We start from the raw sequence: 26,690 nt of genomic DNA, 5'->3' as shown, positions 1-26,690 counted from the left end.
TATTTATTTACCCAATGCACTCCACTAACTTTTTAAACTTTTTCCCCCCCAGATTCTTCTCTATAAACAACTTTGTGCCATCTGTTTTTGCCTAAGACATACTCAAAAGTATTTTGTGAGGTATATGAACTATAACTTTCCCCAAAAAATCAAAATTTGAAAAAAACTGCAAATATAGGCTAATGTCTGCTAGATCTTTTTGAAAAGGGCTTTGCTATTCCTACATTCATGTGACTTAATTTAAAAAAACTTCCTCAAGAGCAAGGATTGTTCATAGAACTGTTATTTTTATTTTTTTATTTTTTGCAACTACAAGCATGATGAAATGAACAGGATGGCTTCCCCATCCTCAGATTCTTGATTTGCAGTTCCAAATATTCATGGTATGCAATAACCCATACTCTCTCCCCACTCATCAGGATGATGTACTTTTTACTTTCAGTAGGTTGAAGTGGAGGGTATGATTTAATATTACCCTTACTCATGGAACCTAAAAGAAAAGCAAATGGTAGAGCAGCAGGTGGGTGACAGAACAAAAAAAAAAAGAGGGAAAAACATCCACAGGGATCTTTTCCTTCTCTCCTCCTCTCTCTCTCTGAAGAAAATGTATAAGTATCTATTTCCAACAGATAGTGAGTAGGTGACAGAAACGGAAATAAGACATCTATAAAAGGGAGACAGAGTTGATGAGGGAAGAGACTGTCTCCCAGGAGGCTTCTGAGCAGGATTATGGTAAGAAAAAGTAGTAATTTAACAGAACCCATTCCTAGTAAAAAGGCATGTGGGGTGTGAGTAATGAAGTGTTATTTTATAGCAAGGCAAAATAATACACAGGTAGGGAATTGTAAATAAGATGGTCATCAAATGTCTTGCCAGGTTGAAGTAAAAAATCAGACACATCCAAATATACAAAAGTGGAGTCATTCAATAAATTTGTTTTTTTGTTTCTTTTTTTTTTTCTTTCAGGCAGCTGGGGGGAAAACAAAAGGTAAGGAATTGGATCTGCCAGTCACTGAGTTCCTTCACTAACTCGTGCTTCTACTCATTAGCCCCATCCTGAAATATCAGCATAAATGCCAATTCAATTTTCCTTAACACCCAGCTCACACAATGCCAAAGATCCTCAACAATTTCTGGCCTACAGGGATACAAACAAGAATTTTAAGGTACACGTGGGAATTTACATGTCCTTCAAATTGAAAATCTACCTGTTTCTCTGAACAGTAATTCAAAAATAATCTTTGGTTAGCGATGAGAAAATTTAATTAGTCAAAGCTTTCTGCATCTTTAAGGCAGCCATAATTAGTTCTAATGCAATGATCTACTCTATTAGGTCTCCTTTATACTATACTGCTGTTAGTCTCAGCATGTTACAGATTATATTCTCTATAACTTTTCAAAACATGCTTAAATGAAATGATAATTATCTTCCTCAAAGAAGTATGTTCTCCTGATGACCCACCAATAAATCCAGAAAAAGGAAGCTGCTTTCTTTCACACTAGAACAAAAACCACTTCAGATCAGTTTTTGAAATGTCTGTTTTTAACTATAATCTAGTGGGATGGTAAATTTATCAATCAATAAATACAAACATCGTTGTTAAATTTAGAACAGGTAATAAATATATCAACATAACATCTACTGCCAAATAACTGACTTTAATGAATTTATGTTCAGTACTTTTAAAAGTCCTAAGATGCTTACTTTAATTTCAACTTGTTCTTCCATTTCTTTAGTTTTTATTGTAGTATATTCCTTTTCAAGCCTGAGAAAGAAAAAAAAAAAGTTAAAGGTATGCTTTCATTCCAAACTAGTTACGGAAATTATAAAATTTAAAACCATATATTAACACAAAATACAATTTTGCTATGTTCCCCCAACTTATGACTTGAGATACTTGAAATCAGAAACACCATCTCAATAGTTATACAAGCTACCACGAAAAAAAAAATTACTTCAAAAATAACAAATATAAGAACCACACAAAAGTAAACTTTAGAAAGTAAAATGCTATAAAGCACCAGAGAACTGAGTTTAGAGATTCTATTCAGCCCTTAACTTACAGAAGAAGCACAAACCCTTCCCTCTCAAATTAAAATACACTGATAAAGTTCAACTGGATCTTAACTAAACTTGACTAGAAATTTGTAAGGGGAGAAAAGGAACAACTCTTCCTAACAAAAAATTCCAGTTAATAAATGTAGAAAGAATGAGGCAAATATAAAAATCACCATTAGAACTCCACAATAAATAACTGCCAATAGGCAAGAAAAATGAATGAATGCTAAAATTAGTGGGTAAAAGTTTAAGCACAGTCTCAAAGTATCTCTCCCCAAATATTTACTAATTACAAAGGAAAAAATAGTAAATTTATAGTACAGGATCTTAGCAGACAGCATCTGAGCCAAATGATGAAGGTTAACATCACCGGTAATGCATACTGACATGACACACTCCCTGTTAAAAAGTACTGAGAAAGGTGGCACCTCACCTCTGTGGTATCCTTCCCAATAATGCATATCCTCAATCTAATCAAGAGAAATCATCAAACCCCAATTGAAGGACATTCTAAAAAACATTTGACCAGCTCGCATCAGAAGTGCCAAGGTCAGAAAAAACAAGAAAAGACTGAAGAACTGTCACGGACTGTAGGAGAGTAAGAAATGACAAACAAATGCAAGGTACTATTTTTGCAACTCTACTATAAACACAAAATTATCTTAAAAAATTATCGGCCATCCAAAAATTAGTCCTACCAAATTATTTTTATACCTTACTCTCAATCAAAAATGTTAATAACAAGTTAAACCCTCCAAATAATAACCAGGTCCCACATAACTTATAGCTTCTTTTAAAAATCAAGTTCTCCCTCAAAGGACAAGAATCTATTATGTACTATGTATAATTTCATTTATCTCACAGAACATCTTTTTATTGTGGTAAAATACACATAACAAACTTTACCATCTTAACTATTTTTAAATGTACAATTCAGTGGTATTAAATACATTTATAATGTTGTGCAGCCATCACCACCATCATGTCCACAGCTTTTTTCATCTTATAAAACTGAAACTCTGTACCTATGAAACAATAACACCCCATTTCCCCCTCTCACCAGGCCCTGGCTACAACCATTTTACATTCTGTCTGTGTGAGTCTGAGAACACTAAGTATCTCATATAAGTGGAATCATACAGTATTTGTCCTATTGTGACTGGCTTATTTCACTTAGCATAATGTCCCCATAGTTCACCCATATCATACCATACATTGAGCGTCTCTTTATGTGCTAACTGACCATTTATATCTCTTCTTTGGAGAAATGTCTATTCAAATCCATTGTCCATTTTTTAATCCAGCTGTTTTGTTTTTGGCTGTTGGGTTTTAAGAGTTCTCTATATATTCTAGATATTAATCTTTTATCAGATATGTGATTTGCAAACATTTTCTCCCATTCTGTGGGTTGCCTTTTTCTGTTGAATGTCTTAGAATACACAAAAATTTTCTCAAAGTACAGTAATATTTTATTTTTAAATTTTATGAGCCTCTAATGGATAGAACTTTTCTGAATTTTTTATTATGTTTTCTTCCAGTTTTATTGAGATATAACTGACATACAGCGTCGTATAAGTTTAAGGTGTATAGAATAATAATTTCACTTATATACATCATGAATTATTACCACAATAAGTTTAGTGAACATCCATTACCGCATATAGATTTTTTAAATCAATTATTTATTTATTTACTTTATTTTTGGCTGCATTGGGTCTTCCTTGCTGCCTGCGTGCTTTCTCTAGTTGCGGCAAGCGGGGGCTACTCTTCGTTGCAGTGCACAGGCTTCTCATTGTGTTGGCTTTTCTTGTTGCGGAGCACGGGCTCTAGGCACGCGAGCTTCTGTAGTTGCGGCTCGCGGGCTCTAGAGTGCAGGGTCAGTAGTTGTGTCGCATGGGCTTTGTTGCTCTGTGACATGTGGGAACTTCCCGAACCAGGGCTTGAACCCTTGTCCCCTGCATTGGCAGGCGGATTCTTAACCACTGCGCCACCAGGGAAGCCCCAACCTGTTACATTTTTAAATTAAAGTTGTTCCGCTCTAGGGCTTAAAATAGAAAAAAAAATTTTTTTTCCTTGTGATGAGAACTCAGAATTTACTCTCTTAACGACTTTCATATATAATGTACAGCAGTGTTACCTATCTTTATCATGTTATACATTACATCCCCAGTACTTACTTATCTAAAAACTGGAAGTTTGTGCCTTTTGACTGCCTTTATCAATTCCCCCTCTCTTGGCCCCCACCTCTAGTAACAACAAATCTGATCTCTTTTTCTATGAGCTTATTTGTTTCTGAAATATAACTGACCTACAACACTGTGTTAGTTCCTGGTACACAACACAGTGATTTGACATTTCTATACATTTCAAAAGGATCACCTAACAAAGCTATTACATAACTACTGACCATACTCTCCACACTGTACATTTCACACTGAGGACTCATTTTGTAACTGAAAGTTTTTACCTCTTAATAACCAAATTTTAAATTTTTCATGAACTTTAGTTTGTCTATTTTTTCTTTTGTTGTCTGTGCCGTTGGTGTCATATGCAAGATATCATTGCCAAATCCAATGTCATGAAGCTTTTGCCCTATGTTTTCATCTAAGAGTTTTAGTTTTAGTCCTTAGATCTTTGATCCATTTTGACTTAAATTTTGCATATGGTGTTAGGTGAGGGTCCAACTTCATATTTTCGCATGTGGATATCCGGTTTTCTCTGCACCATTTGTTGAAAGACAGTCCTTTCCATATTGAATGGTCTCAGCATCCTTGACAAAAATCATTTGATCATGTAAGGGCTTATTTCTGTCTTTATTCCAGTGCCAACCTGTTTTGATTACTGTAGCTTTGCAGTAAGTTTAGAAATCAGGATGTGTGAGTCCTCCAGATTTGTTGTTCTTGTTCAAGATTATTTTGGCTATCTGGGGTCCTTTAAGGTTCCATATGAATTTTAGAATGGGGTTTTCTATCCGCAAAAAAAAACGTCATCAGTATTTTGATAAGGACTGCACTGAATCTGTAGATCATTTTGGGTAGTACTGACATCTTAACAAGATTAAGTCTTCCAATCCTTGAATATGGGATGTGTTTCCATTTGTTTATATATTTAATTTCTTGCAGTAATGTTTTGATGTTTTCATTGTACAAGTCTTCTGCCTCCTTGGATAATTCCTAAGTATTTATTTTGATGCTACTGAAAAATAAAACTTTTTCACTGATCCACTGGTTGTTTAAGAGTGTGTTGTTTAATTTCCAAAAAATTGCTGTTTCCAGTTTTACTTCTGTTATTGATATCTAACTTCAACTTGTTATAGCTGAAGAAGATATTTTGTACATCTCTTAAAATCTACTGAGACTTAATAGTGTCGTTGTTATTGGGTAAAGTGTTCTGTGTATCTCTATTAGATATAGTTGGTTTATTGTGTTGAGTCCTCTATTTCCTTACTTATATTCTCTGGTTGGTCTATCCATTACTGAGAGTGGGATATTGAAGTTTCCAACTACTACTGTAGAAGTGTCCACTTCTCACTTCATCTGTCCATTTTTGCTTCATATATTTTGATAGTCTGTCATTGGTGTATAAATATTTATAATTGTAACACCTATTGCTATATTGAACCTTTCATTAATATATATTACCTGTCTTTGTCTCTTGGAAACTTTTAAAATTTAAAGTCTGTTTTGTCTGATATTACTATAGCTACCTCTGCTCTCTTTTGTTTACTATTTGCATGGAATATTTTTTCCCAACCTTTCGCTTTCAATCTATTTGCATCTTTGGATCTAAAATGAGTCACCTGTAGATAACATGTAGTTGGATCATGTGGTTTTCCCCATTCTGCCAATCTATGTCTTTTGGAGAGTTTAATTCATTTACTTTTTTTTTTTTTTTTTTTTGCGGTACGCGGGCCTCTCACTGCTGTGGCCTCTCCCGTTGAGGAGCACAGGCTCCGGACGCGCAGGCTCAGTGGCCATGGCTTATGGGCCCAGCCGCTCCGCGGCATGTGGGATCTTCCCAGACCACGGCACGAACCTGTGTCCCCTGCATCGGCAGGCGGACTCTCAACCACTGCGCCACCAGGGAAGCCCATTAATTCATTTACTTTTAAAGTAAGTACTGATAAGGAAGGACTTACTGTAATTTTGCTATTTGTTTGCTATATGCCTTGTAGCTTTTTTTGTCCCTCATTTCCTGCATTATTGTTGTCTTCAGTGTTTAGTTGGTTTTTTTGTAGTGAAATGCTTAAATTCCTTTCTAATTTCCTATTGTGTATATTCCATTGTTATTTTCTTTGTGGTTCCATGGAGATTATATTAACATTCTAAAGTTATAATACTCTAATTTGAATTTATAGCAGCTTAACTTCAATAATATACAAGAGGGCTTCCCTGGTGGCGCAGTGGTTGGGAGTCCGCCTGTTGATGCAGGGGACACGGGTTCGTGCCCTGGTCCGGGAAGATCCCACATGCCGCGGGGTGGCTGGGCCCGTGAGCCATGGCCGCTGAGCCTGCGCACCCGGAGCCTGTGCTCCGCAACGGGAGAGGCCACAACAGTGAGAGGCCCGCATACCACAAAAAAATAATAATAATAAAAAAAACCAAACAAATAATATACAAGAACTCTGCTCTTTTATAGCTTCTTTCCCACCCCTTTTGGTTACTGGTCACAAAAACATGTATTTATACATTGTGTGCCCCAAAACACAAACTAATGATTCTTTTAAATCTATTAGTCTCCTAAATAATGTAGAAAACAAGATTTGGAGCTACAAACAAAAATTACAATACTAGTAACTTTTAGACTAATAATTGCTTTTTTAAAAATGTATTTATTAAATCATGTAGAAAACAAAAAGTGGAGTTACAGTCCACTGTTATGATAATAATAGCTTTCATAATTGCCCATGTGTTTGCCTTAATTAAGAAGTTCATTTTGTGAGATGACTTTGAGTTACTGTTTCTTGAGTGTCCTTTCATTTCACCCTGCAGGAATGAGTATTTCCTGAAGGGCAGATCTAGTGATATACGAGCTTAGCCTTCATTTACCTGGGAATGTCTCGATTTTCCCCTCACTTTTGAAAGACAGTTTTGCCAGATACAGGATTCCTGACTGTTTTTCCTTTTAGCACTTTGGATATAAAGGCCCACTTGTCTTCTGGCCTCCAAAGTGTCTGATGAGAAGTATGTTTATAATCTTATTGAGAATCCCTTGTACATAATGATTGGCTTCTCTTTTGCTGCCTTCAAGATTTGCTCTCTCTTTGCCTTTTGCAAGTCTGATTATAATGTGTCTTGGTGTGGGGTCTTTCTTACATCACTTTACTTGGAGTTAATGAGCTTCTTAAATGTTTATATTCATGTCTTTCAACAAATGTGTTAAGTTTTCAGCCATTATTTCTTCAAACATTCTATCCCGCCACCCCACCTTCTCAGATTCCCACAATATGTATGTTGGTCCACTTGATGGTATCCCACAGATCCCTTAGGCTCTGTTCACTTTTCTTAGGTCTTTTTTGTTGTTGCTATTCCTCGAACTCAGTTATTTCCAGTATCCTATCTTCAGGTTCACTTATTCTTCTACCTGCTCATATCTGCCTTTCAATCACTCTAGTGAACTTTTCATTTCAGTTATTGTACTTTTCAGATCCAGAATTAATTTTTGGTTTCTTTTTAGATTTTCTATCCCTTTACTGATATTTCCATTTTGTTCATACATCTTCTTTACTTTTCCCACAGCTTCCTTTATTTCTTTGAGCATCTTTTAAAGTTTCTATCTACCAAATATGCAATGAAGTTTCCTTCAGATACAGTTTATTTTTTTCCTTTGAATGGGTCATATTTTCCTGTTTCTTCACATGCCTTGATTTTTTTGTTGTTGAAAACTAGACATTTGAATCTAGTAATGTGGTAACTCTGAAAATCAGATTCTCCCCCTCCCCAGGATTTGCTGGGGGGTTTTTTGTTATTGTTTTTGTCTTTTTGATTGTTATAGGCTGTCTCTGTGTTGATGACCAACCTGAGCTGTAAACTTACGGTATCCACAGGTCTTTTCTGAGCCTCTCCCTTGGGCATACACAGTCACATTTTAATTTTCTCCATATACGCAGTTGTTTTTGAACGTCCTAGTCTTTTGTGTCTGGCTCCCAAAAGCGGAAAAAGAAAAAATTGAAGGGGAGAAAAGGGCACGAGCCCTTTAAATCTCTTGGCAGTCTCTTCAGCCAGAGGAAGAGGTGCAACAACAGTGGAGAGAGGTGCGACATCAATGGGGAGATGTGCAACAACAACTTCTTTGCACCTGTCCGATCAAAAACAGTGATCAGGAATCAGAGCACAGATCCCCAATATGTGGAGGACATGGTCTTTCTTGCCCACCCTGACTCCCATAAGCTGCATGCAGGCTGTTCCAGGAATACAAGCACAGCTGCCTGTCAGTGGCTAAGGGGTAGAGAATGGGTAATGTGCTAAGAGCTGAACTGATCAAATTAACTGCAATTTACCATGCCTACCCCTAGAAGTTACAAGTCTTCAATAGACTTCAGAGTTCCAAAACAGTTAACATCAGACAGATTCTGCCAGTGCAACTACTGTCTAGGTGGCAGACAGATTCCTGGTGCTTCCTACTCTGCCATCTTTTCACAATCTTCTGTCCACAGTGCCTATGTAATATGCCAATTTTGAGGCTTAGAAAGAAGGAGAAACTTGCCTAAGGTCACACCCTTAACTGCTACACTGCTATGTCTCTTACTTTGGTATGTCTAAAAGAATACAGGATATCCAAAAAATTTTTGATTCTAAAAAAGTGCGAAACATTTTGAGCAATGGCTGCACTGTTGAAATAACTGTATAGCCTTCACAAATGACTACTGTGAAGCAGATATTTTGTAATGTATTGTGATAAATGTCATCATTACTCATTCACAAACCTAAAACAAAACACTATGAGTTATCATTTAATCCCTGATTCCCAATTCAGTCACCAAGCATGTTCAATTCAACCACCTTAACACTGCTCTAAAATTCAATATTACTTTTTCATCTGCATTGATAATTTTTTTAAACAAACTTTATTTTTTAGAACTGTTTTAGATTTACAAAATAATTAGAAGAGTATAGAATTTCTATAAACCCCATCCCCAGTTTCTCCTAGGTTTAAACCTTACATTAGTATAGTACATTTATGACAATTAATGAACCAATATTAATATATTATTAACAACTAAAGTCCATACTTTATTCAGGTTTCTGAAGTTTTTGGCTCATGTCCTTTTTCTACTCTAGGATCCCATCCAGGATACCACACTACACTTAGCTGTCACGTCTTCTTAAAGTCCCATGGTTAGGACAGTCTCTCAGACTTTCCAAGTTTTTGATGACCCTGACAGTTTGAGGAGTACTGGTCATCAGGTGTTCTGTAGAATGTCCCTCAACTGGGATCTGTCTCATGCTTTGCTCATGATTATATTGGTAATATGGGTTTTGGGGGAGGAAGACCACAGAGGTAAGTCCCATTTTCATCAAAGGTATAAACTATCAACAGGATACCACTGTTGATGTTGACCTTGATCACCTGGCTGAGGTATGATCAGGTTTCTGCAAACCTACTTCCAAGTAGCTGCAAAGCTACCTCCCTCTCCCTTCACTGGTAGTATTTTTAGGCCTTTGTTATGGCTTATCTAAATTACTAGAGGAATCTTTTAATTGTTCTTGCTACTTGCCAGTTTCTTAACTCAATCTTTTCTAAACACTATTACCAGAGTGGTATTTTTGGGGGACTTCCCTGGTGGCACAGTGGTTAAGAATCGGCCTGTCAATGCAGGGGACACGGGTTCGAGCCCTGGTCCGGGAAGATCCCACATGCTGTGGAGCAACTAAGCCCATGCGCCACAACTACTGAGCCCACGCTCTAGAGCCCGTGAGCCACAACTACTGAGCCAACGTGCGACAACTACTGAAGCCCGTGCACCTAGAGCCCGTGCTCCACAACAAGAGAAGCCACCACAATGAGAAGCCTGCGCACCACAATGAAGAGTAGCCCCCATTTCCCTCAACTAGAGAAAGCCCATGCGCAGCAACAAAGACCCAACACAGCCAAGAAATAAAAACAAACAAATAAATTAATTAATTAAAAAAAATCAGGGCTTCTCAAAAACCAGTCTGAAAACCACCTAGTAGTTCTTAATTTAAAAAAAAAAATAATAAGACTCAGTGGATTCACACAGATATAAATAAATAAGCAAGCAAGCAAGCAAAGAGATAAAAAGAGAAAGAAGGGAAACCTCTTACTTATACTAGAATGCCAATTAATAAGGAAGGAATGAGGGAGTGAGACAATCATAAACAGAGCCAAATATGGGGAGGGAAAGTTTGGTAAGGAACAGGATATTATATAACCTCAAAGTACCTTGACACAAATTACTTACTCATAAAAGACAAAATAATAACTTTATAGTAGTGAAATCTGGCAGACATCACCTTATTAACCAAGTGATCAAAGCTAACATCATCTTCCTTAAAAAAGTAAAAGTAGAGCTACCATATGATCCTGCAATCCCACTCCTGGGCATATATCTGGAGAAAAACATAAGCTGAAAAGATACATGCACCCCAATGTTCATAGCAGCACTATTTACAATACAAGACATGGAAGAAACCTAAGTGTCCATTAACAGCTAAATGGATAAAGAAGATGTAGTATATACACACTATGGCCTATTACTCAGCCTTAAAAAAGAATGGAATAATGCCATTTGCAGCAACATGGATGGACCTAAAGATTATCATATTAAGTGAATTGAAGTAAGCCAGAGAAAGACAAATAGCATATGATATTGCTTATATGTGCAATATAAAAAAATGATACAAATGAACTTATTTATAAAACAGAAATAGACTCACAGACATAGAAAACAAACTTATGGTTACCAAAGCGGGGAGGATAAATTAGGAGTTTGGGATTAAAATATACACATTACTATACATAAAATAGATAACCAACACGGATCTACTGTATAGCACAGGGAACTATACTCAATATCTTGTAATAACCTATAATGGAAGAGAATGTAAAAAAAGTATATATACATATATATGTGTGTGTGCGTGTGTATATATATATATCTATATATATCTATATATATATCTGAATCACTTTGCTGTACACCTGAAACTAACACAACATTGTAAATCAACTATATTTCAATAAAAATTTAAAAATAAATAATTGTTTTTAAAAAAAGGTAACATCATCAATATTGAGACAAGCCAGGGCTGATGAGAAGATACAATATTATTGGTATACCTGCCAAAAATGCGCAACCTGAACCTAATAATGAGGAAATGTTAGATTAAACCAAAATTGTGGGATCTTCTACAAAATAACTAGCCTGTACTCTTCAAATATATCAAGGTCGAGAAACACAAAGCATTGAGAGAGCATTTCAGATTAAAGGAGACTGAAACGACACTATTTACAATACAAACATGGAAGACCTAATGCAATACACAGGACTTTCCTGGTGGCGCAGTGGTTAAGAATCCACCTGCCAATGCAGGGGACATGGGTTCGAGCCCTGGTCTGGGAAGATCCCACATGCCGTGAAGCAACTAAGCCCGTGCACCACAACTACTGAGCCAGCGTGCTGCAACTACTGAAGCCAGCACACCTAGAGCCCGTGCTCCACAACACGAGAAGCCACCGCAAGAAGTCTGCGCACCACAACGAATAGTAGCCCCCACTTGCTGCAACTAGAGAAAGCCCGCATGCAGCAATGAAGACCCAACACAGCCAAAAATAAATAAAATTAAATCTTTAAATAAATAAATAAACAAATTGCAATACATGATCCTGGAGGGTCTGGAGTGGATACAGGACCCAGGGGGTAAGGGATTAAGGGTGGGGAGTGGGTAGAAGTTGGGGATGGGAGGAGGAGATTGTTGTAAGGAATATTATTGGGACAAGTGATAAAATTTGAACTTCTTTTATGGATTAGAATACTATTGTATCTATGATAATTTCCTGATTTTGATTAACTGCTGACTTCGGTTTAAAGAAAAAAAAAAAAGCTCTGTTCTTAGGAAGTACATATTCAAGTATTTAAGGAAAAAGGGCACAATATCTCAACTTACTCTAAAATGTGTCCTCCCAAAAATAATGGGTATGGATTTTACTTACACACACACACACACACACACACACACACATTTTATTTATATATATGCATGTGGGGGGGGAGGAAAATAAAACAAATGGGGCAAAATGTAAACAATTGGTGAATTTGGATAAGTGGCATAAGGGAGTTCCTTGTAGTATATTTGTAACTTTTTTGAAAAGTTTAAAAGTATACCAAAATAAAAATTACAACAAAAGAAGCCAAAGGCTAAGACTGCTTGCTTGCAACATTCATATATTAAAGAAACCTCTAAACCACATGTGAGTGATTAGTGAGCAGTTGAAACATGGCTAATACAACTGATTTAATGAATCTTTAATTCTATTTAAATAGCCACATACAGGTAGTGGCTACCATACAGGACAGCACAGCTTTAAATACCCCTAGGTTCCCACCACGTTTCAAACTTCACTGCCTATTACACTCCCATTTGCCTACAGTACAGTCACACTGGCTTTTTACTGTTCTTAAATATATCAATCATTCTTATTTCATTCATTACATTTACCGCTCTCTCAGCATGAAATATATTTGCTCAGATAATCACATGGCTCCCTCTCTCACTTCCTTCAGCTGTCTGCTCAAATGGTGCTTTATCAGTCTGTGTGCCCTATCCTGAGTTCTTTATCTAAAAAAAGCACCCCATCACTTCCATGTCCTTCATCCTCCTTTACTTTTCCTTCATGGCACTGACACTGATGGACATGATACTGTATATTTGTTCAGGAGCTGCTCCATTTGATTTTTCTTGCTTTGCTCTCTCAGGGCACACTCCTTCTGGGGCAAGTCATTCTGAAATTGTACCTTTTGTTTGGAACTCCAGAGGTTTTTGTATCTCAAAGTCAGTCTTCTGCACATCTGTAAGTTCCACAACGGAGGAACTCCCTCTCTGTAGTCATCATTTAACCCCAGCAACTGGAAACATAAGTTTTTTAAAACTATACTCTGGTGCCCTCTCCTTCAGAAAACAACCTGAGGGCTTCCCTGGTGGTGCAGTGGTTGAGAATCTGCCTGCTAATGCAGGGGACACGGGTTCGAGCCCTGGTCTGGGAGGATCCCACATGCCGCGGAGCAACTGGGCCCATGAGCCACAACTACTGAGCCTGTGCGTCTGGAGCCTGTGCTCCGCAACAAGCAAGGCCGCGACAGTGAGAGGCCCGCGCACCGCAATGAAGAGTGGCCCCCCCTTGCCACAACTAGAGAAAGCTCTCGCACAGAAACGAAGACCCAACACAGCAAAAATAAATAAATTAATTAATAAACACCTACCCCCAACATCTTCTGTTAAAAAAAAAACAAACAACCTGAATCTTCATCTTCTGCCATCCTCCTATCCAGCCATGTCAGTGGTCTTCAACTTTTTTTTCTCATGTACCTGCTAAAAGAATGTTGCCCCTTATATACTTTAAAGAAGTCTAAAAAATTTTTGTTACCTAAGTGCATATAGTTGCAAAGGATGCGATTTATATATGCTTACATTTTTTCACTAAAGCTTTAAATGAGACTTATTTGATTTATGGATGTCTACTCTATAACCTAAGCAGCAAAGGCAGTCACTGTTACTAAACCAATGAGTCAAATTATATTTACTTTCTCTATCAGTAAAGTTCATGTTCTTTTTCAACTCAAATAAGTATATATGAATACATAACCCAATAACCACCATTCTATTTTTCAATTCTAACTATAAGCAAGATAAGGCAGCCTTGCCAAGCATTTGTCAGCTGGATGAAATAAGAAGCTGCTCCATTTGATTTTTCTTGCTTTGTTCTCTAAGGGCACACTCCTTCTGTAGCAAGGCATTCTGAAATTGTCCCTTTTGTTTGGTACCCCAGAGATTTTTATATCCCAAAGTAATGTACCACAGTAAGAACTGGAGTGACAGGTTTGCCTTACTTTTATAAAGTGGTAGAAGGCAGATTGTAAAAGGGGAGCTAGAAAGGAGAACAAAGATACTGTAACAAAGAAGAACAAACCTGACTCCATATTGGATCTATTCCTTTAGCTCTAACCTTTGAGCTCTGTTGCCTGTTTTTAGTTATGCTGGCTCTGCACCTTTGTAAAAGGATGTTGCCTATAGCCTAAAATATACATGAGAGCCCATTCTCAAGGCTCTGCCTCCCAGGCTTGATCTTTAAAAGTATCAATGTAACACTTTTCCATTCATACAGAGATAAAAAGTTGCAGAACAGAGAACAACATTTGTTTTGTTGAGGGTTGATAGGAACATTGCAGCTAGACTCAGGTGGACAGCTGGAAGAACAAAGGATTCTGGCACCAAGAAGTCTGCAACAACCAGCTACACACTCTCCCCTTTTAGTATTAAAGAGACCTAAATCCTAACTCGGGTAAAATGGTTCACTGGGACACCAGTCCACCATCTTCCTGGTCTTCCGGCTTTGCAAATAAAGTCACTATTCCTTGCCCCAACACCATGTCTCTCGATTTACTGGCCTGTCGTGTGGCGAGTACTACAAGCTTGAACTCAGTAAAAGTACCTCTACCATAGGAATATTATCAGGGCAGATAAAAGTTAGGAAAGAATGAAAATCTAGTTACCATGCTCTGAACATTTTCCTGGGCCCCAACAGACTAGGCTGTGTATGCAGTTTAAAGACACATAGTTTAGGCATCTCTTACATGTTATATTAATAACATGTTATATTGACATCTACCAGACTGTAATAGGCTATTTAATTCTGTTCTGCCACCATCCTACCCACAGGAAATTTGAACCTTCTTCAGAGCCAGGTCCAAGTCTAAGTTCATTACATTCTGAGAGTGATACTTAGTAGAAATGGATGACACTCATCTTTTAATACTGATGAAGTATTATTCTCCAGAATATGCATAAACAACTAACCACTAAGAAGTAGTCAATGCAGTAAGAAGTAGATACTGCAACAGAAAAGGAAGGGAAGTACCAACAAAAGAAAAAAAAAGGGAGGGAAAGAAAACAGAAGCATATTTGTTACGGTGATCTATAATCAGTGATCTTTGATGTTACTATTGTAAAAAAGATTACAACTTGATGAAGGCTCAAATGATGATCAGCAATTTTTAGCAATAAAGTTTTTTTCTAATAAATTTATTTATTCATTTATTGATTTATTTTTGGCTGCACTGGGTCTTCTTTGCTGCACATGGGCTTTCTCTAGCTGCGGCAAGCAGGGGCTACTCTTCATGGCAGTGCGTGGGCTTTCCATTGCGTTGGCTTCTCTTGTTGCGGAGCACAGGCTCTAGGCATGCAGGCTTCAGTAGTTGTGGCACACAGGCTCAGTAGTTGTGGCTTGTGAGCTCTAGAGCACAGGCTCAGTAGTTGTGGCGCACAGGCTTAGTTGCTCCCCATGGCATGTGGGATCTTCCCAGACCAGGGATTGAACCTGTGTCCCCTGCGTTGGCAGACGGATTCTTAACCACTGTGCCACCAGGGAAGTCCCAATGAAGTATTTTTAAATTAAGGTCAACAGGCAGAAATTGAGATGGTGCCTAAGATTTTACCAATTATAGAACAGAACAGCTTTTCGGTCAGTAATGTCTCAAAATGATGGTGTGATGTGATTATTAGAAATTTCACAGGTAATTTATTAACAATAATAGTTGAATATGATAAATTGTCTTTTTTCAAATTAGAGCCAACTAATTTTAATAACATAATTCTTACTCATATTCTAATATACTTTCTGGAGTAGGAATCTCCATGGGAATAGTTGTACATGTTAATGTAATTTCACCTTGCAGCAGCAGAGATACTGAGAACAAGTGTCAGGAATGCTAACAATGACCTCAGGCTAAGATTTATTTAATTACTGGAACCTAGAAGAGTAAGAGCTGTTGTTCTTAATTAACACCTTTATCATATTTCAAAAATTAACCTTTACAGGCCAACACTGCATATCTTGAACTTTTATGAAATATATTCAAAGAAAAGTTTCACTAGAAAGTAATACACAGTAAACAAAATTTTAACTTAATGCATACTTCATGCCTATCTTGCTGGTTATGCTAATCTTGAACTTAAGTGATAAACTGGGATCAACTAAGAGGAAAAGAATGTCAGTGACTTAGACCACACCATAAAAGCAGTTTCTAAAATAACAGCACACTCACATATATACACTTACCAGGTTCCTAATTCTAATCAATGTGGAATGGAAAGGGGAGTTTTAAAAGTAATACACAATAATCCCATGCAACACTAGAGCACTATGAAATTCCAATATTAAATTTAGGTTATATTGAAACCAATACCACCAAATAAAACATTACAGCTCTATAAAATGAGGAGGAAATCTGCACTCACCACTAGAATGTTTTGCTTCTTCCATTTAATTTCCTAAATGCATCAACAAACCCCCATAACTAAAAAAACAAAATATAAAATACTTACTTTTTCATTTTTTTTGAGTTATACTTGACTTGGTAAGCTGCCTGGATTAATTTGTCTGGACCACCATCAAACTGATGTGGAATGACCTTCTGAAAGTGCTAAAATACAATAGAAGAAAACATAAGAATGACTTAGTACCGTTTATTATCAATTAATTAATAGTAAAATCTAGAGACATTCAAGAAATCATGGCCTGGCTTACCTGTAACATCCCTTCCATGTCGAGTTGCATCAGTTCTGCCTGATTCATTTGAAGAAGCGCTAATCCTGCCCGAAACACTATTTCTAAACCCTGAGGAATCAAATTATAAAGTCAAATTTGTCTTATTCTTTCAAACCAAAAACTAATCATTCAAAAGAATACTAAGGTAAACATTTAGGTATCTAAACAGAGGTGCGCACACATTTTCTGTAAAGAGTTGGAGAACAAATGTTTTAGGCTTTATGAGCCCTACCTATGGTTGCTGTCACAAATAATCAACCCTGCCATTGCAGCTCAAAAGCAGACACAGACATCACATCAACAAATGGTCACAGCTATGTTCCAAGAAACTTTATTTACAGAAATAAGTGGAAGGACAGATTTGGCATGCAAACCAGAAGAGATTAGTACATGAATCATAGCTTGCTGGCTCCAGACTAACCTAACTTAGCTACATTATACAAACTGATCTTCCCAAGATGTAATTGATAACAATTAATAATACTCTTAGGTGCTCTCCATTACTGATCACCTATCCTTACCTTCCTACCTTCTCACTCAAAATATACAAGACAAAGGATCACTACTACATATCACTGACAATTAGAAGGACTGCCTGCAAGGTGTTCATGGGATAGAAGAAACTTAATTATACTCATTACTTCTTCCTCTTTGGGTAACAGATGCATTGCAACAATACTGACTGTAAGGTAGACTTTACCCCTCACTAATTCTCACTAAATCAAAAAGGAGGTGAAACAGAGGTCTGATTAAGAGTGTGGGCTCCAGATTTTGAATGCCTACATCTGAATCCTGGTTACTATACCACTTATGTGTCCATAGACGAGCTACTTAATCTTTCTCTAAATATTGGCTTCCTAATCTCTCATCTATCAAATGGGGAGATGAATAGTACTGATAGGGTTGTTAAAGGATTAAATGAGATTATCCAGGTAAGCAGTTTAGCATGGAACACATGGGTCTCCTTTATCATTGGCCTCATTGCCCAGCTCTCATTAACCCAATGATTCCTTTGCTCAGTCTGCCCATTAACTCACCTCAGACATAAAGATATCAAATATCCTTGTTGCAATCGGTAGTGGAAAAGTCGTAAGGAAGATAGTCAGAAACCAAGATGATGCATACATTGAGGTATGAAAACTCTGAGACTGAAAATGCACAAAGAGCTCTGGAAGATGCTCCTAAAGAGGTGAAAAGAATTTCTTAGTTAAAACATGGTAAAACTGAGTATTTTAAGCCAGACCATTGTATACATACTAAAGTAGCTGACAGCAAACACAAACATAAAATTTAGGCTTCATACGGAAGAGTTAAGAGGCAGAAACTGACACATTCTGGACAGTGGTTATTGTCTGGAAAAGAAAGAAGGGAAAAAGGATGTGGAGTTGGAACTTAAAAAGTTGGAGCTGGGGGCTTCCCTGGTGGCGCAGTGGTTGAGAGTCTGCCTGCCGATGCAGGGGACACGGGTTCATGCCCCAGTCCAGAAAGATCCCACATGCCGCGGAGCGGCTGGGCCCGTGAGCCATGGCCGCTGAGCCTGCGTGTCCGGAGCCTGTGCTCCGCAACGGGAGAGGCCACAACAGTGAGAGGCCCGCATACCGCAAAAAAAAAAAAAAAAGTTGGAACTTTTGATGATTAATAAAAAGAAAAATTACAATAAATAAGTAAAAATTTTATATTTCTTTAATCTTATTTGTGGGTACATGGGTATCTGATATTTTCTATACTTTTCTATAAACTATAATATTTCCAAAAAAACTTTTTCTTGTCTTTTTTTTTTTTTTTTTTGCGGTATGCGGGCCTCTCACTGTTGTGGCCTCTCCCACTGCGGAGCACAGGCTCCGGACGCGCAGGCCCAGCGGCCATGGCTCACGAGCCCAGCTGCTCTGCGGCATGTGGGATCTTCCCAGACCGGGGCACGAACCTGTGTCCCCTGCATCAGCAGGCAGACTCTCAACCACTGCGCCACCAGGGAAGCCCAAAAAAAATTTTTTAAGGGAAAGAAATGTTATCTTGAAATACTTTCAGGTGCTATCTACCATTGGTCACCTATCCTAAGCTTCCTACCTTCTCACCCAAAATACAGATACTTCAACACTCTAGTAATTCAAAACATAAATGACACATTAACTGAAAATAAACCAAGGGAGTTTAAGGGTGATAAAAATAAGCTTACTAGTTCAAAAAGAAAAAAAAATTAAGAATCACCAAGACCTACTTTGTCTTTTACTTTAAAATGTAAAAACATTTTGTATATCCCCTTCATCTCATCACACACAGAAAAGATAGAGAATTTTAAAATTGCTGTGGGTAAGGCTGCCAGGGAAAAGTAGACTTGTGAAAATGTCTCTTATGCCAGCTGAATGATTAACCTATATTCTTAAATTCTGCTTACCTAATTGAAATTTAAGTAAATGAAGAATATTTCTACCATTACATTACAGGACAAAATAGTAAATTGATTTATATATATAAATATAAAATTAAATCCAGAAAGATGAAATACTTCAAAGGTATTTTTTACTTGGTTTTGATTCCTCTCTTCCTCCTCTTCACCCTCACACAGTCACTAAGACTCTGACTCTTAAACTAGTAACACAAAAGGATAGAAACATATCTTTTTTAAAAGATTACAGGCTAGCAAAAAAAGTGATGAAAAGGGAAAGGCAGGGGAGAGGACTGAAAGAGATAAAAGAGATAGTCTCAAAGGAAATGAATTGATATCAGTGTCCAAATGTCATGGGCTTCTGTAAGAGAGCAAAGTCTACGTAAAATAATAGGATACAATATGGCATAATAAAGAAATTCATGCATCTAGGTTATGATATACTATATTTGGCACAAATGCTTAAGGTCTGAATATAAAAACTAGTCAAGTTCCAGACTGTGATCTACCTGCAGACAGCGCCTAACTGAGAAGTAGGTCTAAACTGTGGATTAACTGAACAACAAATGATGATGTGATTAAAACAGTTTTTTTTTCTATTGCTTTAATGCCTTTAACATTAAATTTGCTTAGTTGTCACTCAAACCAAGATGACAAAAAATATAAAGGCAATATGTTTTTGGTTAACACCACACTTTTACCTGTATCATGCATTCAAACTGGTACATACAAAGGCCTAATTCTGCCATACTTGGTTTAAAAAGTTCACGAAGTCTATAATCTTGCATTAATTTAACAAATACACAGAAAGCTTCTTCTTCTGGCATCTGCATTAGGAGGAAAAAAGCAACATAGGTTAATGTTCTGTGATATGCAAATAAGCTAAACACATTTAAACTAAGTACCCATCCAACTATAAACAATGTTGTTATTTTGGTTTTTATTGTCATTAACTTTTTCTTCTACTGGAGCATAATTGCTTTACAATGTTGTGTTAGTTTCTGCTGTACAATGAAGTGAATCGGCTATATGTATATATATATCCCCTCCCTCTTGGACCTCCCTCCCACCCATCCCCACCCATCACCCGACCCATCTAGGTTGTCACAGAGCACCGATCTTAGCTTCCTGTGCATTGTAGCATGTACCCACTAGCTATTTTACACATGGTAGTGTATATATGTCAATCCTGAGTGCCAGGAGGTACAATATTAAGAGCAATGGACTAGAAATCAGAAGCTTCTAATTTCCCATTCTATCGCCAACAATGAGAAGTTAGACAAATCTTACAGCCTCTGAGACCAGCTGCCTCACTTGCCTTACTCATGAATTCAACCAATGATTATTCATTTAAAGCCAGATACTTCTCTCTGAGAATATACCAGTGAACAAAATAAACAGTATCTACAAGGAGACTGAACCTTCTAGTTGGGAGAGACAGATAATACATGGAATAAATCAATTAACATATATGTCAGATGGTGAGAAGTGCTATGGAAATAAAGCAAAGTAGAGCAACAGGGAATCCCAGGGAGCTACAATGCTGTTTATATATAGATAGGTCAGGGAAAGTCTCTTGATAAGGTAACATTTGAGCAAAATACTGAAGTAAGGGAACAACTGAAGAAAGAACAGTCCGGGGAGAATAATACAAAGGTCTTGAAATGGAATCACAATTGGCATGCTCAAGGAACAACAAATAGGGGACTACTAAATTAGTAGTAATGTTACAAATGAAAGTATGGTTATGGAGGAGAAATAAAGAGAACCAAATTACATAGGATTTTAGAAGCCACTGTAAGGATGTGGACTTTTACCTTAAGTGAGATAGGAAGCCTTTCAAGGGTTCCAAGCAGAAACAATATGGCGTAAGTGTTAAAAGGACTTGTAAAATAAGTTTTAAAAAAACCTATAATTAGAGTTTTAAAGGTTCCAATTTCACATTTTATGTGTAACTCACTAGATAATCATTATCAACTAAGATAATGAACGTAAAAGCTCTGTAATAAGAATATGTAGGCACATAACACTTATACAAATTATTTTGTGGTCTTTTTTTTTTTTTGGCCTGCCACATGGCATGCGGGGATCTTAGTTCCCCAACCAGGGATGGAACGCATGCCCCCTACAGTGGAAGCACGGAGTCCTAACCACTGGACGGCCAGGGAATTCCCCTGTGTGGCTTTTCTTAAAATAAAATTTTCTAATGTTCATTCACTCACATTATACCAGTGTGTTTCAAAAGACGAAACCTCAAAGGGTCTCTAGGCACTCTTCTTACTGAAGACTACTTTTATTAACAACACACTTTTCCTGGACTTGACACAGCCATGGACAGGAGCCAAGAGTTATTCTTGGCAAAACCCATGCTTCCTTCCTTCCTCCCAACACACATAGCCACAGTTTTGCCTTGGGGACCATCCTTATTAATCCTGTCAAGGTTTATAGCCCCACTGATTTTTATATCAGTTACTGCAAGAAACCACACCTCCCAGAACTCTCATCCCATGTGCTTGGTTCTACTGCTCCCATAATTTAACACCATTTCCAATATTCCCGAAACCTTTTCCACAGTACTTTCTGAAACTGATAATACGCCATCAACAAAATATCCTACCTATACCCTCAATCTGTTTACCAAATATTCTTTCACTGTCTTTCTCTAAGTGAAACCTGATTCCCCCGAAGAATACTTCAACACCGAAACCTGGCTCTCTCCTGAGGTGGCTGTTTTCTCTCCCAGAGCACTGGAAGAGGCCTGGGGTAGAGAGGTTTATGTCCCTCCTTGGACCTCAATGCCTCACTGCCATTGCATTAACTGCCCCTTCTCTCTGAAACACATACCAGCAGATATTACCCTTTACTCCTCTTTTTTGCAGCATCTACAAACCTCTGGATCAACCCCCAACCCCAAACTCCACTCATTTTCATGAGGATTAATTCCCTGGCCTAGCAGATCTTTGACTCCTTTCCTCCAATGATCCCGGCCGGTAGTTACTAGTGCACGCTCTAGGGCCACACCACCTGAGGTTCAAATCCCAGAGTGATACTTTTAAAGTATGAATCAGATCACATCACTCCACTGCTCAAAACACTCCAGTGCCTCCCCATATCCTCAGTAAAAGTCAAAATGCTTACAAGGTCCTACATGATGTGGCCCCTTACTACTTCTCCAAACTCACCTCCCACAACTACCTTCCACTTTCCACTTCTCCCCCCACCCCTCAACTCCAGTCACAGTGAGAATGAGTCAATTTATCTCCCTTTTTTGCCTTGTAAGAACTTCTTCTCCTCTGGACATATCAAATAATTCATTCCCTCTCTCCTCCGCAATAGCACTGATATAGAAATTGGGAGAAGGTTTTAAAAATGGTGATATTTAAAAAAATAAGTTGAAATGATTGAATAAAAGACCAAAAGGAGGTAGAAAAAATACTATTACTGGGTCCCTCTCAAAAAGATTGAAACGATAGTCACAAAATGAAAAAGTGACACCAAGTAAAATATAAATATGAAGAACAATCACCCAGTTGTTTTACAGTCATTCCTTTTATTATAAAGAAATCTGCACACTTGAGTCTTACAGCAATGTGTTGCTACATACTTTCTCTATGACACTGAGTTAATAAGAATCACTGAGTTCTGAACTCAGTGCAGAACTGAGTTGCAAAAACAAGCCTACATGACTCGAAGTTATCTTCAAGGTTTCTTTTCAGATCAAATTTTAGTCTGAGACTAAATATAGAGTATGATAGACTTTTTTTTTAAATTTCAATAAGGCTGGAGAGGTAACATAACATACTATTTCCCTTCAAAGTTATGACTGATTGTCCCTGTCCTTGACTTCTGAAAACACCCCACCCAAAATAAGTCACTGCCAATGGAAATACATGTTATATCCCCAGGGCAGTAAAAGTGACTGAGTACCTCTATTTTAGAGCCTATAGTGAAACAGGCATAACAAGCCCTCAGCTCTGTGACAAATAAAATTACTGTATAAATTTCCAAAGACGTTGTACATCATAAGTAAGATTTTCTTTTCTTTCTTTTTTTTTTTTTTTTTTGTGGCTGTGCCGCGCAGCATGTGTGATCTTAGTTCCCCAACCAGCGATAGAACCCGCCAGGGAATTTCCATAAATAAGATTTTCATACCAACACTTTAATCAGTCCTCCTTGGCTGGGAAAAGATTATTCCTCATTAAATATTGACATATAAGTTAAGATTTAAAAGTAGATACAGGCTTTAGAGAATATTATGGTCCAAATGTAGATAAGGTGAAATTTGATTTAGTGGCAGCATATCTATTGTATGTTATTTTCAATACTTTTAATATTTTAAAATGCAAACTAAATGTTCCTATTTAGACTATGTTTAGGGGGAAATACCCAATATCCACTTACTAAAACAAGGATGATATTTAAGTTCTCCGACTTTAATAAAGAACTTAATTGAACATTTAATACTTGTACTAACTTACCTGCATAAGCAACAATCCAACTATAAAAGCACTTCCTTGACAGTAACCAACCTCACGATCCACTAAAGAATATGCCTAAAAAGTAAAAAATGTTGTTCAAAATACTTTCACATGATATATCATACCTTCCTTCTCTAAAAGCCTAAAGACAGTAAGAAGGTGGATTAAAGACCATTTTTTTTAGAGAAGCTCTTGCTTGCTTTGCTGTAGATGTTATCCTATCCTGTAAGTATTTTAAAAGCAAATGATTTATTACATAAAATTTTATTTTGATGATTTCCCAATTAGGAACTGACAACTCCTAAGGACAAGAAAATAAAGGCATTTGTACTCAGGAAAGTGACAAAGCTTAAAAATCATTAAAAATATATATCTGACAAAGATCAAAACTAGAGTAGGATGAAGGTAAAGCACTGACAAAATTGAAATGATTTAACAAGAAATCAATATTTCATGGAGGAAGCTAGAAGGAAAAGGAATTATGCAAAGGGAAAAGGCAACATTGGAGAAAAAATTACAATGGCACACACTTTTAAGGGCTAAGAGCTCCTAGCAATGCTGGCCACAGCAAGCGAAAAATTTGCTCCCAGATTGTGACTCATAGAAGGTGAATTATTCATTCTCATGGAAGATCTTCTCTATGGTATGTATAGTGATTTATAGGTTATTTGATTTCAGTCAACTAATACCAAGCAATGTGAGGAATTTTCTAAGAGTTCTCCAAACTAGACAATAATCTAGCATCAGAATTAAAGCCAAAATTATGCTAAAGTCAAATTTACTGCCAAAGGCAACTGATTACTGGGGTGAGAGTTCATACTTCATTATGAGAAATGTTTAATTTCAACCTCCTGAGAATTCATTTCATCTCAAAAAATGAATAAATAGAACTTACCTTCATTACATTAAACAAAACCTCCTGTCCAAGACTATCTTTTTCCTTAAAAAAATTGTGTTCAGGATAAGTTCTAGCAATGTCCCTTCGGATCAATTTTTCACAAGGTGAGGTCATTTTCAGGAGTTCTGAATACTGATCCTTAATTGGCATACTTTGTGCACTGCACAAAAGTTGCCAAACTATTGCTCTAAAATGATGGGGTATCCCTTTACGAACAAGTTCCTACAAATAAAAATAAAAATAAAAATGTTTAAGTGACTTATTTAGGCTTCCTACCTTGAAAGCCAAAGAAGACTTATTGGAGATTGGAGTAGAGTAGATGACTTTCTCAAATTTATAATTCACAAAGCTACTTTTATAAAAATAAGACTAGGGAACTTTTTAACCAAGGCTAAGATTTGGCTAAGATACGGGTATATTCTGTTCTGACCAGAGAGACAACAATGCCATGGATAAATTCTTGTCATTTCACTCAGAGTATGGCCTCTAAAGGTATTAAGGACCTGATAATCTGCAGAGCTGTGAATGATGGCACTGTAACCATCATCTTTCAAAGGGCTGTTTTATGTTTTAAAATAAAAAAAGTAAAATACTGGTAACTGAAGGATGTAGGATGTCACAACTTCCATTTCTGAATCTATAAAATAAGAGAATTTAATGTCTAAAATAATTTTCAGCTATATATTTCTACAATTAGGAGACCTCTATAACAATTGATAGCTACAAACCAAAACTTCTACGGGCACAAATATATAAAGCAGACCTCTTCATCATAGTACTTGGGAAGTACTAGAATCTGATTTTTTTTAATCCTCTATTAATTGATGCCTCATGCCCTTTCGGATAAGAGGAAGGACTTAAGCAAAGAATATGAATACCTTAACTTGCTTTTCCTTCTTTTTGCGCACATCTTCCCATTCATTCACAATTCTTCCCCAAAGAATCCAAGAGTCTTCTTCAAGGTGACTGAGGTTGCTGGAGGCTGATGAACTTGATACAAGGGAGGAGCCACTGTTTCTTCTTGATCCATTTACAGATCTTAAAGATTTACTATCTGTTTCTAACAATCTAAAACATAATTAAAAATTGCTCAACATCTCACTGTGACACTAGATGACATGATGATACTTAAGAGCTTCACTACTGCAATTTAGCCATGGTTTTAAAATATATATAATTTCAATAATATTTGGTCGGCATCTATAAAATTAACTGCTGTATTTTTTCTACTAAGCATAGCATTTTCAAAATTTGAAATAGTAAATTATGTTAAATATTTTACTATTAGTCCCCTCATAATTTCCCTTCATCACCACTAAAAATTCAAATTAAAAGAAATCTTCTGGTGAGAAAAGTGATTGGGAGGGCTTCAGGAAAAAAAAACTACTTGGAAGAGGTATAACCAATTCTATGAAAGAACTAACCCTATCATGTTTACAATGTGTCTAGGGCTAAAAAAGTAAGGCAGACACACAAATTAATCAAATCCCTAGTCTTTTTTCATTCTGCTTTTTTTTTTTTTTTCGTTTTTTTTTTTTGTGGTACGCGGGCCTCTCACTGTTGTGGCTCCGGACGCACAGGCTCAGCGGCCATGGCTCACAGGCCCAGCCGCTCTGCAGCATGTGGGATCCTCCTGGATCGGGGCACGAACCCGTGTCCCCTGCATCGGCAGGCGGACTCTCAACCACTGCGCCACCAGGGAAGCCCCTTTCATTCTGCTTTTACCGATGCGTAACTAACCTGCCCAAACAAAAAGTGTTTTGTTTGGCCCATGCAATGTTTGAGTAAAAAACTGAATAATTACTAAAACTAAAATTAGAAGATTTCATTTATCTGTTTATATACACATATATTTATATTTATTTACAATTCTGGATTCTCTTGAAAAATAAAAAGATAGGGACTAGGCCCACATTCCTAAACAGAAACAACAGGATGTAGCAGAATAGGAGCGTCTCCCTTTAAATGAGAAAGGACTTTAATCCACTAACTCTCCATAATCCCTACTATCTCCCAAAAACTCAGGCCAACTAACAGCTGTCATTTATCATTGGACTTGCACTTTTAAACTGAAACGTCTTTACT

At 37.1% G+C, this 26,690-nt stretch overlaps 1 protein-coding gene across 9 annotated transcripts in view; it reads right to left on the bottom strand.

Annotated features, from left to right (window-relative positions):
- Positions 1-26,690, bottom strand: part of EVI5 (ecotropic viral integration site 5) — a 200,801-nt gene that overhangs the window by 103,069 nt on the left and 71,042 nt on the right. For 8 of the 9 annotated variants that reach the window (XM_029228677.1, XM_029228680.1, XM_029228681.1 and 5 more), the window contains 8 exons: positions 25,484-25,673; positions 24,603-24,827; positions 23,708-23,782; positions 19,931-20,056; positions 17,881-18,024; positions 16,823-16,912; positions 16,621-16,718; positions 1,706-1,766 (listed from right to left, as the gene is read on the bottom strand). In XM_029228677.1, coding sequence (XP_029084510.1) covers positions 1,706-1,766; positions 16,621-16,718; positions 16,823-16,912; positions 17,881-18,024; positions 19,931-20,056; positions 23,708-23,782; positions 24,603-24,827; positions 25,484-25,673 — 1,009 coding nt within the window. The remainder of the gene's footprint in view (positions 1-1,705; positions 1,767-16,620; positions 16,719-16,822; positions 16,913-17,880; positions 18,025-19,930; positions 20,057-23,707; positions 23,783-24,602; positions 24,828-25,483; positions 25,674-26,690) is intronic. The other variant, XM_029228679.1, reaches the window with a different exon arrangement.

This window comes from Monodon monoceros, unplaced genomic scaffold, assembly GCF_005190385.1.
Source record: "Monodon monoceros isolate NGI ecotype Baffin Bay Population unplaced genomic scaffold, NGI_Narwhal_1 Super_Scaffold_18, whole genome shotgun sequence".
NCBI lineage: Eukaryota > Metazoa > Chordata > Mammalia > Artiodactyla > Monodontidae > Monodon > Monodon monoceros.
This window is presented reverse-complemented; position numbering and strand designations above follow the sequence as displayed.